This window comes from Sinohyriopsis cumingii, chromosome 4 (genome assembly GCF_028554795.1).
Source record: "Sinohyriopsis cumingii isolate HCF-2022 chromosome 4, ASM2855479v2, whole genome shotgun sequence".
NCBI lineage: Eukaryota > Metazoa > Mollusca > Bivalvia > Unionida > Unionidae > Sinohyriopsis > Sinohyriopsis cumingii.
The window spans coordinates 97,259,859-97,272,907 of NC_142964.1; the positions used below are offsets into that span (position 1 = coordinate 97,259,859).

At 36.3% G+C, this 13,049-nt stretch overlaps 1 protein-coding gene across 2 annotated transcripts in view; it reads right to left on the reverse strand.

Moving 5' to 3' along the window:
- Positions 1 to 9,040: 9,040 nt before the first annotated feature.
- LOC149801726 (nuclear receptor 2C2-associated protein-like) overlaps positions 9,041 to 13,049 on the reverse strand; it is a 28,750-nt gene continuing 24,741 nt past the window's right edge. For both annotated transcript variants that reach the window (XM_089956036.1, XM_089956035.1), the window contains exon 4: positions 9,041 to 12,595. In XM_089956036.1, the coding sequence (XP_089812162.1) occupies positions 12,473 to 12,595 (123 nt within the window). In that variant the 3' untranslated portion in view covers positions 9,041 to 12,472. The remainder of the gene's footprint in view (positions 12,596 to 13,049) is intronic.

Consider the following 13,049-nt stretch of genomic DNA (forward strand, 5'->3'; position numbering starts at 1 on the left):
TCTTTTCATTTTGGGATGCTGCCACAAGTTTCAAACTCATGACCTGTTGTTTGGCAGCTGGGACAGTTAGTTGCCCATCTTAGATGGGAATAAAAAAACAAAATTAAAAAAGGTTAGAAAATTGGGATGGATGTCTATAAAAGAAAGTTTGAACATCAATTTTTTTAAAAAAGTAAAAACAACTGGGATACTGCTGTACAGTAAGTTGTGAACTTGCTATCTCTTTTTTGATAAGTGGGCCACAGAAATGTGGGTGTTTATATATAAGATTATAAAAATGATTTGCAGTCAAATCAGTATGTAAGAACAGTGGGAAGCATTACTTCTTTCCAAACTGAGGTGATTATTTTATTATACTCTATATATGCAAACTTACAGATGTCATAAAAATTTTAATATAAATATACAATTACCATTGACCAAAAAAAATCACTCTCTCAAATAAAACAATACTGCCATCTCTAAAAGCAAACTGATGTTTGACTTAATAGATGACAGGATGGTGGTAATTATGCATTAGAATTATCAAGATCTGGAGAATGAACTATGGTGGACCTGTCATATTGGCTTGTACCAAAATGTAAACATGTCTTTTTCTTCTTCTCCCAGACAAGGCAAAATGTAGATCTTTTATAACAACTTTTAGATTGATTTAAAAAATAATTTCTGGCCAGTGTTTGTCGGCCATATATAAGGATTAAGTCTGTTTGCTTCACTAGGTTCTTGCTCTCCTGTTTCGAACTGAAGATGCATTTCCTTCAATTTTTACTGCCTTTTGTGGCATTACATTGAAGCCCATTATTTCCAGTTTTAGGGATGGTATGGGCTTGGTAATAATTCCTGTTATAGTCGTAATCTGATTTTCACGGATGGTGAACTTCATTCCTTCTTCAAGAACCATTGGCATTCTCAAAAACAAATTAATCTTGGCCGTGTCCCCAGGCATCAGCATTTTGGTATCTGCTAACAATTTTACACAACAACCTATGCTCCAAGTATTGCTAAACATCATTTGAATGTAGCCATCAATAATAGGTTTACTTCGTCCACCTTCAGCCTTCGACAGGATATATACCTGTGCTTCAAATGAATCATACTGTTTAAAGGCATCAGGTTTGCATAAGAACATGCCTCTTTCAACCAATTCTTTTTTTACTCCACGTAAAAGTGCCCCCAAATTATCACCTGCTACACACTTTGGTACAGACTTTTTGAACACCTGCAAGTCTGATAATGCTGTCTTTATCATGTTGCCATGACCAATCAACACGGCTTCTTCACCTTTATTCATAACACCTTGTTTTAATGTTCCTATAACAACTGTTCCACGTCCAGATATTCCAACTGCTTTTTCAACAGGCATGTAGAAAGGACCTTGTAAATTTCTTTCTGGAATCTTCAACTCATTATCAATAGTATCTAGAAGTTTCATAACTGCCTTCTTCCCAAACCCACTGTCAACACCATTCAAAGCATGAAGGGCTGACCCAGCAATAAACGGCACTTCCTCGCCATTGTAACCAAGCTCATTCAAAAGATCTCGAGTCTCGAGTTCAACGAGTTCCACCATTTCACTATCAACAGCATCTGCTTTGTTAATAAACACAATCACGTTCTTCACACCAATTTGCTTGACAAGAAGTAAATGTTCTCGCGTCTGCGGCATTATTCCATCAGTTGCTGCAACTACTAATATGGCACCATCTATCTGTGATGCACCTGTTATCATATTTTTGATGAAGTCTATATGCCCTGGGCAATCCGTATGAGCATAATGACGATTCTTCGTCTCGTATTCCACGTGGGTAGCATTAATGGTAATACCTCTCCTCTTTTCTTCGGGAGCCCTGTCAATTTCATCAAATTTGACAAATTTTGATAGACCTTCATCAGACAGCACCTTTGTAATCGCAGCGGTGAGTGTCGTCTTGCCATGATCAACGTGACCTATGGTACCTATATTCAGATGTGGTTTTCCACTGCCTGTCGAACTAAATCGATACAGATATAGATGAGAAATGCTTTCCTTTTTTATATTATAGTTTTTCCTTGCAAGAAATGATATGTTCTTTGAAATGTGCCTAATTCGAGAAAAGAATCGCATTTGTAGGACTCCAAGCCGCATTGCAACTATGGAGGTAGCCATCTTGAACAAATAATATTCAGTCCAGGGCATGTGTTTCAATGCAGATCCAGATTCGACAATGTACTGTACAAACTAATTACTATTACTTTGCAAAACAAAAACAACAACAACAACAACAACAATAATAATAATAATAATAATAATAATAACTCAGCAAGAACTTCTATTATACATAGGTACTAAACGTTCTATAAGATGCACGTATATACATACAGATCACAAAAAATTGCCCTTCTTGCTTATATTGAATAGTATTTATTTTGTTATCAGCAAAATAGATAACGTGGCAACCAGCAGCATCAAAAACAGTTTATCGAACTGGGAAGTTAGACACAGATGTTTGATAAATTCTAGCACACAATGATTACTTTAAAAAAAAAAAATATGCAAGAAATCGACAGAGGTTTATATATATATAAGAAATTATGAAGGTGATAAGACAAATAACAATGGTTCAGACAAGCCTATGGTAATAAACTATAATTCATGATCACAAAGCCATGACAAAGTCCGATATACACCATATAGATCATCCAACAAATAAACAATCATGTATTGTTGCATGTATATGCTTGCAGGAGCTTGTAGAATTTATTTTTGAAATAGATAAACAGTTAAATATAATACAAAAAGGAATGAAGGTCGCTGATTGGCTGAAAATAATTACAACAAATGAATATAATTTATGAATAGGATTTAAGCATGTTTGCCATGAAACTTTAGCAATTGGCCAGACATTAGTATTATGGAGTAAGAGCAATGATGTGTTTGTATCCTAATGCATACAAAGAAAGGAAATATAGCTGGAGGGGGGGGGGGGGCAGTTAAAATTAGTTTTAATGATGTTATACCTACCTTTAGTTGCTTTGCATAGCTGTACTTTTACGGAACACTGAAACATACAACGCACGCACTCTTGCCTTTGCCTTTATTTCTTCATTCTTTCGAGGACGCATCTTATGTAGTCTGACAGCAGAGTGGACTGGGAGGTGGCAATAACAACCATGTAGGTAATACATCATTAAAATTAGTATTACTGCCCGAAAACTACATTTTATTATCAGTAATAGCTTTCCTGTTATTGCATAGCTACATTTGTCAGTTTGGTGGAAGGCGGGTGAACCCACAACTGGCGAATGAAAAGCAACACAAGGAATACTCAACCTGACAGAAGAGTAGAAAACTATCGCTTGAGGGAATCTCTAAGGACCACTTCCTGAGCGAAGGTAAAAGTAGAATATAAAAAAAAAAACAGTAATAGAGTGCCGAAACGAAGCTTTCATCGTATCTTTCAAGGAGGAATGTGTTAGATAGTGCCTTGAGGAAGCAATGGCCCGAATCTCATAATTAAACATTGGCGTCACTAGGGTTGGTGTCACCCAGTGCATTAACCCATGCTGTCACCCCCATGGACCGCTTTCCTGCACAAAAATTCTAAATTTTTATAGACAGTCATTTTGGTGTCACCCCATCTGATGGTGTCACCCGGTACGGTTCGCAGCCTCTCGTGACGCAACTGGAGTTCAAGTTTCATGAAAGACATGTCCCTATCAGTAAAGAATTGGTGAACTCTCTTGATAATTAATGTAATCCACCTAGAAATGGTGGAGGCTGGAAAATAGCTGAACCTCAAATGGATATGAAAAAGACGCTTTATACCCTTCATTCTCTCTTTAGAGGCTGCCAGTAAAAAACGTAAAGTCCTAATCGGATATAAGTCTATCTTGATCAATTCCAGCACAGATACGACTGAGACTGGGGATTTCAATCGGGTATGGTGCAACCGAAAGAAGTTGGTTTTTGCTACCCCACCCCCGGCCTGGTTGACTGAGAAGAAAAACTGACTCATAATTCCCATTTAAACTGATATAACTCTGCTCTATAGAGAAGGCATTTACTTCGCTGCTATGCAGAGGCTAAGGCAAGCAAGAAAACCGTCGTGAGGTGAGGTTCTCATTGGAAGCTTCACCCAAAGGGTCATGGTGTGTGTGTAAGAGACCACGAAACACGATAAATTCCAAATTTAGGCATTAGAGAGTGAGACAATGGTCTTTGTAATTCGAAATATCTTATCAGGTCTTCCAAGGGGGGTCTGTGCCTGTGGTCAGGCCTTTTGAGAATTCAAGAGGATTTTGAAAGGGCTGCTCGATAGCCCTTAATAATCGAGACCGAGAAATGTTTCTGTTCGAAGAGAAAGATAAGAAAATCAGCTACCGCACTCACAGAAGGACAGCTAGGACTGACAAGATTTCTACTACACCAATCATAAAAGATTCTCCGTCTGGCATATATATCTCAGATGTCGAGCTTCTCCTGGACTGAATGATGCACGTGGAAACTTTGAACGAAAACTGTTGAACTGAGATAAGCCAATCATGTAGGTGGAGAATCTGTGGACTACTGTGAAGGAGGGAGCCCCTGTTGCGATAGGTCATTCCTTTGAGGCAAAGTCCATGGATGATCCGCTAGCAGATTGAGAAGATCGTTGAACCACGATCGCTGTGGCCACGGAGGGGTTGGCTATTAAAGTGAGTTCGACTGGAGTGTTCAAGATCCCCAGCACAGAGAGAGAGAGAGAGAGAGAGAGAGAGAGGGGTCAATGCAGTCCTTACTTTCAGTGCCTCCAACAAGGACATGATCTTGTCCACTCTCCAGAGGGTCACAATTTAACTCTCTATGAGGAAATTCATCCCTCATGTAGAACAAATTTTGATGGAGTTTTCTGAATTCTCTAAGTCTGACTGAAGCCCCTGCATGGTCACTAAGGACCAGCATCGAGCCAGACCTAGTCTGAGGGACTCTTGACTGCCGTGGTCGATCAACCAGTCGTCGAAATATTGGAGGATTGGGATACCTATGATCTCATATGGATAGCGACTACATCAAAGGCCCTGGAAAAGCTCTGGTAGCATAGACTATGCCAAATTGCAGAGCTCTGCAAGACCTCCACATCCAGACAAAACTGGAGGTACTTCCTGTGTGGATGAAAAAAGGGACGTGAAGGCACGCATCCTGAAGATCGAAGGAGACTAACCAATCCCCAGGTCTTATGGCTTTTAAAACCGAAAATGTGGCCTCCATCCTCAAAGGTTCATCCTGCAGAAAACGGTTTAGGGTGAAATGGACGATAATTAGATGAATCTTTCCCCCTTTTGGGGAAATGATAATCCGGAAGTAGAATGCCAGAGACTGGTCTTTAATAATCTCTCTGCTGCACCCTTCCACATAATGGAATGAACCTCTTTAAGTGCTGCAGGTTTGATTGGTGGAAGCAAATATGAGACCCTATGAGGGGATCACAGAACCGATGTTGGTAGCTGTCCCTTAAGACAGAAAGGACCCAGCCATCGAACATTATAGCTAGCCTGGCCTCTGGCCAAGGCATTTGCTGTATCCCTTCCTAAGGCCCGATTTTCGAGAGCAAGCACTGAATTAAGACCTTAGAGGTGTCTAAAGCAACAACCATGCAGAGGTTGAGCTCTGCTGACAAAGCCTAGGATAAGAACCACACATACCTCGATGTTTTCACCACTGCCTCCAACAGATGGCAGATGGTCAATGGGAAGGGCAGAAACTCCTCTTTAAGCAGGCTGAATGATGCCACTGATAAAAGGTCAGTATGTGATTGACCTAGCCTTTTTGCTCTAGGGATTCCAATGTCTTTACTGGAAGAAAAGCCCAAGACCCTTTAGAAATACCCACTTGAGCTGCTTCCACTTCAAGGTGTTGGTTTTATGAGCCAGGATGGGGTGTGAACCTTGAAAAAGCTATCAAGGGCCACAATGTAGATGGGGGAACAGACCATCCCCAGCTACATCTTGGCCTTTACTTAGCCTTCGAAGAGTTCTTTTGCCAAGTGGAGGAGTAACAGGAGATCTGGTAGCGAATTTGCCCAACGAAGTTTCTCCAATCTGGAAAGAGCTTTGGAATCACCAGGACCTCAATGTTTGTGACACAAGTCACTTGGTAAGAGGTTGTAAACCTCACTAACTGCTTTATCAAATGACCAGGTCTCCTCCTCTGTCTCCATAGTCGATGGTTGAGAAGGGGCAGAGGATCCAATAGATGGAAAAGTCCTCTGTGTCAAACTCATTTGCTTCAATATGGACAGAAAGGATATCCTCATTGTGTTTTCTATCTAGGGAGGGTGGATTACTTGACCCAATGTGTCTGTCTCGGGGGAGACACTGGTAGAGGAGAAACTTGAAGTGGTAATTCCTCTTGCATAATCAGAGGACTGGTAATCACAGTGGTCTCTGCAGAAGGTTTAGAATGACACTCCAACTGTCTACATGTATTGGGGAAGAACGTCTATTTTCCTTCCTCTTACTGTGTAAAAACTTGTGAGACAACAAAGGTCCACTGTTGTTAGCTCAACACCATGAACATGCAGCAAAGGTTTAGAAGCCCAAGGGTGCATGTAAGGAAAATGACCAATGCTTCCCTACAATGGAAAACCTTGCTCAGATTAATTTAGCATAGAGGTATGCCAACATTCTCTCCATTGCCATGTTTTAAATGCAAACAACTTCACCTTACATATGTCACTCTCTCAAAAGTACATGATAACTGGTGAGCATATAGGTATTATTATCATATGATTTAATTTTGATTGTATGGCTGAAACATTTAAGTCGCAAACACCAAAACAGTCCTTTTGAATAATTCTCCTGTATTTCCTTCCCACAGAACAGTATTTATGAGTGTCAGAGTCTCTTAACAAGTACAGCCCCCCCCCCCCCCCCGATAAAAAGTGAGCTATTTTAAAAATGCACATTACATTTTGTAAACATAGCAACCAATGTTATGTTGAATGACAGGAACATGAAACTAGCCAGAATTATTTCTGAGATATCAACAATGAATTTTAGTCTGAAAAGGAATGGAACAGATCGGATTCATAAAGGTCAAAGTGTAAAATATGGAAGAAGCAAAATCGCTTTCTCATCATTTGTTTTCTTTTATTTCATTGCAAATAAATGAAAAGAAACATTTTCACTATATATTTCCTTTGCTTATTGCAAAAGTTTTAAATTTATGTTAACTCTGTTCCTATATTTAAGACTTCTAATTTCCCCATAATTAAGGTCACTACTCACACAAACATGCCTCATGGCAAATTATGTAAGCAAGAGCAAAATGAGCATAATTAGCTTAATTTCATGCTTAAAATCAATATGAATGTACCATTTTATTCAGAACATCATACATAATGATATGAAAATAAAATAAAAAATTGCATACATTTTTATATTTGCTTTAAGGTGGCGCTCTACAGTTTTGTATTTTGCATAGGGTTAGAATTTTAAAGAAAAAGAATTTTCCCGGCTTTCCTCACTGGTTATGCTGGCTATTTAAAAAAGACCTTGTATAACTTAGGTATAATTCAAAAAACCTCTAATTCCCTTTATTTTGGCGTATGATTGATGGGTGTAATATGGGTTATAGAGTATACAGCTTGGCCTTACTCCAGATGTGCACCTTTCAAAAAAGTGCTAGCTCCACTTGGTCATTTTCACTTCCTGAACTTCCTTTTTTCACATTTTATATATTTGGTAATTCATTCATTGCACTTTCAGAAGCTGGTGTTGTCTAGTCCGGCAAAATTCATTTTCCCTATTTTAATAGCTGCTATGGATAGTGTAACTTAAACTAATTCAGGCTGATTTTTCAGCACAAGGGAGCAGTCAATTTAGTTAGCAGTGTGCTTAGATCATGTACAATTTCCAAAAGTAAAATATCCAAAGAAATATCATCCACATTACATTAATTTAGCATAGAGGTATGGCCAACATTCTCTCCATTGTGCATGTTTTAAATGCAAACAACTTCACCTTACATATGTCACTCTCTCAAAAGTACGTAATGACTGGTGAGTGCCCCCATATACAGTCAACTCCGGTTATATGCATAGCCTCGGGACAGGTATATTTACAATATAAAATGGGACCATACTTTCGCTATGAACTTAAGTGATATATACAATTAAGCAATATGCATTTAAGTGGAGCCAACTGTATATATATATATATATATATATATATATATATATATATATATATACACACACACAAACACACATACACACACACACAGAAGCCTTGTTAATGCAGGGTCCATTTATCCAGAAGCATCACTGTCCAGATATATTTCAATGGGAATAGAATTCCTAACCACTAATTTGCTTCATTAATCCAGAAATATCCATTCCGGATCCTGAAATCAAAATCGGGGACCAAAGTGTAAACTTGCCATAGCACTTGCCTTGATATAATCTGTCTAAAAATAAGACAATTTGAAGAACTGTATATGAAAATACAGTCAGCTGGATAACACAGATTCACCTATGCGTATTTGGAGGTGTGTAAATCATGTGTGTGGAAAACTTCAAGATGTGTGACCATACTGACACCAGCTTTTGTACAACAGTGTCTGTTTTTGCTACTTGCCCAGGAGATGTTAATAATTAAACACCATCCACACTTTTGACATAATATATGGTTAATAAATTATGTGTGTCATTAGGTCTCATTGTTGTTTACCATTTGTATGTAACAATCACAGTTTGTTGATGGTTGTACAAACAGAGTTAACTGATTTATGCTTTGGAATGCATAGGGCATCATTCCAAAACAAACAGCAATGTCAATTATTTGCTTATTAGTTGTAGACTAAAACTAATAAGAATGGCTGCATTTTATTAGTTTACCATAGCACATTTAATGGCATGATACAAGTTTTTATTTGTTGAACTTTTAACATTACATGTATTATGGTGATACCATCAAGCAAATGAAGATGTGTAGAGATACCAGCCAGCACAAAAAAAGATTTGCCAGTAATTGTTTAAACTTATATGTACATGTTATAATAAAAGTGAAATAAACAAGTCAGTTTATGCATTTGTTAATTTATTTCAACCATTACTGAATATACATGTACAACTAGAAAATACATGTTCAAGTATACAATATTATGACACTGTGAAATAAAAATGTGCGTGATTCAATTATCCGGCAAGCTCATTAATCCAGACATATTTACTTGGAATGAAGGTGTCTGGATTAACGAGTCTCCACTTATTTATATTATACAATTAAATATGCTGAAACAAAAAGAATATAATGCAAAAACAAAATGTATTTATTTGACTGCAAGGAAAGCATACACTAATTAGGCAATGCTAAAGTATTTATGCAAACATATTTATGTTTATTTGGAAGGCATTATCTTCCATGATGCTAAACAATTTATACATACCTTGCCAGCTTGTTTATTTCAAAATGAATAAAACTCAATATATTCTTATATGAACTAGACCTAGTCCAAGATCAAGTTCATGTTGTTCCTGACTAGAGACACTGATGTTTTTTTTTGGTGAACAAATAATACATAGTTAATATTTCCATAGGAGTGTGGGTTAAATATTCAGATTATTTTCAATAACGGTAAACATATTTATTTGAGTCAGGATCATGGATATTGGAATTCCCCATAAAAATATATAGCCTACCTTCTGTTTACCACATTCCTTATTATAATTTTAGTAACAGACTGTTCTAGAAATAAACTTTTGTCCTACATCATGGCTCTTCTTTTTGGGGTCTTAGTTTTTTATATAAATTTAATCTTGTTTATTTTATAAATTAGTCATTTCAGCAATAACATCTTAAGCAGAAATCAATCTTATTGTTTTGTTCAGTATTTCATTTAGGTGCAATTTATTTATTCAAATTATTTATTCATTGGAAATACAAAGTGCTCTTCAATAACATTCTTGAACAGAAACATTAACTTGGTAGAGTGAATTGAGACAAGGACATTTTGGATTATATTATTGTGATTAATTGAAGATTCTGTACATCATCACATTTCAGGCTACTGGTACATAAGTACATTCAAGGCTACAGACACAGCGATGCTGATGGTATTGGATCTTATTTCAAACACCACTGGAATTTATTTAGAACTATATTCATTAGAACTTGTGATAGATCTCTTTGGATTATGTGGAATTTTATTTTGCATAAATTTTAAATTTGTATTCAAGGGAATTAAATTATTTGTTGAATTTTACAAAACTTGTTGGTTTTTCTTTTTTTATTACTTAGTTTAAGACCATAAAGTCATAATAAAATGATGTCTATTATTAGGAATAGAAATAAACTTATTCATTGTAGTTAACAATGAGAGAGAGAGAGAACTTTACTATTACTCATTTTGCTTAATGATTACAGTAAATAATTACAGTAAAATGTGAATGCTATGTCATTCAGTTTAATTGATACTTGACATGGTTATGAAAAGGGCAGGCAGTGAGATGATGTTATTATAAATCTCTATTTTTAATACATCTGAATGCTCTGTAAATAAGTGTCTTGTTGTTGTTGTTGGGTTTAATGCCATTTTTCAGCACACGATAGGCTATACATGGTGGCCAGTATTAATGGTGGAGGAAGAACCCGGGAAAATCCCGGAAAGAACCACTGACCCACGAGAAGCTACTGGAAGCTTTCTCACATATCCACATTGGCTGAATCCGAGACTCGAACCCACGCAGACAGAGGTGAGATGGCAGTGATCCATAATGGAGAGCGCTTTAGACCACTCGAATAAGTGTCTGTAGGAATGGACGTGATGGAAATTTTCCGTCACTTCTGTATCCAAAAAATATTTAATCTCATTATATGTAAGTCCATGATGTAAGCTAAAACAATGAACGAATGCCAATGAAATTAAAGGGTATCTGCAATATAAATTTATTGAAAGGTCTTTATAAAGTAAGCATGCTACAGGTCTGCAGATAAATGCAACTGCTTGGGAATATTCTACATAGGATGACATTATTTATTCACAAATTCAATTCACTATAAATAAATGCAACTGCTGGGGACTATTCAACATATGATGACGTTATTTATACACACATTCAACTAAGTGGAGTAAGTCTGGAACCGTCCTGTAGAGGCAGGTCAGATTCAGCTCTGCCACACGACCTTTTTCTGAGACAGTGCAAGGATCGTTAGCCACCTATGTATTGACCAATGACATTTAAAGTTGGTCTAGTAAACCAATCCAAAGACAATGATGGCAAAACATGCTGAAGAATAAGTTGAATAAAATATCAATCAATATGTCCTGGAACTTAGGTCTATGCCACCTTGGAAATTATTAGCACTCATCACGCAAACTCAAGAATACTTTGAAAATGTTTAACATTCTGTACGCAATACCTAATCTATGAACAATGACTTGAGTATACAGTATGTGATCCTTCAGGGATAACACCTTGGCCTTGGTATAAATAAATATGTATTAAGGGTTTGATAAAAAGTTGTCTGAACAAACTGAGGTAAAAGAGAGTTTGAAATATCCGCCCTTAGACATTATGATGGCACAACAATTTCTAACCTATCTCTTATCATATGCAGATGTTCAATAAACAAACAAAATACTTTATAATAAAAATATTCAAGACTTTAGATCTGTTTTAAAAATACCTAAGGAAAACGGCTATTCAGTATTTTTCTTTTTAATTTATTTCCCATACCAGGCTGTCTATGGACAAATCACTCTACTCACATTGCCCAAGAAATTAAACAAAACTCAAGGCAAAATATCTTGACTGGAGTTATCCAAGACTCCAGGCAAAACACCTTAAATGCACTTAGTCAAGCCAAATAGAAAATGTTATAGTGTATTTCTGATGCATATAAATAACATCTGGAGGCTGATCAGAAATCAGAGACCCTCAATTTGATACTTGCAATGTTGATCTTATGTATATTTGTGGTGTTCCTTTGTTATTTGGGCTGTTGATTTGATAGATGTACTGTCCCTTCTGAATGGATACATGGTTTTCCCTTCTCATTAAATACATGTGCTCTTGATTTGATAGTTGTACTTTGTCCTTTTGAATTGATGTTTTTACTTTTCCTTTTGTGTAATTACTTGTGCTGTTTATTTGATACTTGTTCATCCAGTCTGAATGGATATTTGTTTATCACATCTGAATGGAATACTTGTTCATCCCATCTTAATGGATACTTGTTCATCCAGTCTGAATGGATACTTGTAATGTCTTTTATGATTAAATACTTGTGCTGTTGAATTAATACTTGCACTGTTCCTTCTGAAAGGATGCTTATTTGTCTCAACTGATAGTTGTTCATCCATTCTGAATAGATTCTTGTTCATTCCTTCTGATTTAATGCATGCTGATTATGCAATCCAACAAGTGTCACCTTCATCTATCCAGCTACCTTAATTTCAACAATGAAAGAAGAATATAAAATATCAACCTCCCAAAATACTGTTTATTGGTTTTTAACTAACTTCCAGGCCTATAATGTCTAATTTATATATTGTAATTCTCCCAAAAAAGTCAGTGCTATTAAGGAACAAAATCTTCAAAGATATAACTGTTGGTTCTCCGGGTATGTGAAATTTCTGAAATGAAAAGTTAAGGAAAATAACAACAAAAATAGTCTGTTTTCATACCAATGATTACAGAAGGAGTCTATAGGACATTAATATGTCAACATATCAGTATTAACATGTCAAATTTTAATGAAGCATTGATTCCATTTCATCCTGTTCTACAATTACACAGGATGTATCAGATTTTTATATTATTGAATACAATTCTTAAGTTTCTTCCAGCATCACATGTCAGAAAAAAATGTAAATGTCAGAAAAAATTTAATAATGATGTTTTGTAAAAACATTTGAATGACTGGTTAAGAGCAATGACAATATGATGACATAATCTTTTTATTTAAAAGATTTAATAAGTTCCCAATGTATTACTAACTGTATGAACCTGACAGAATGACTGTGTACTGTAGTATAAGTCTCTAGTTCTTGGGGCAAATTATATTCTTACCGACTTTTTAATTAGGGT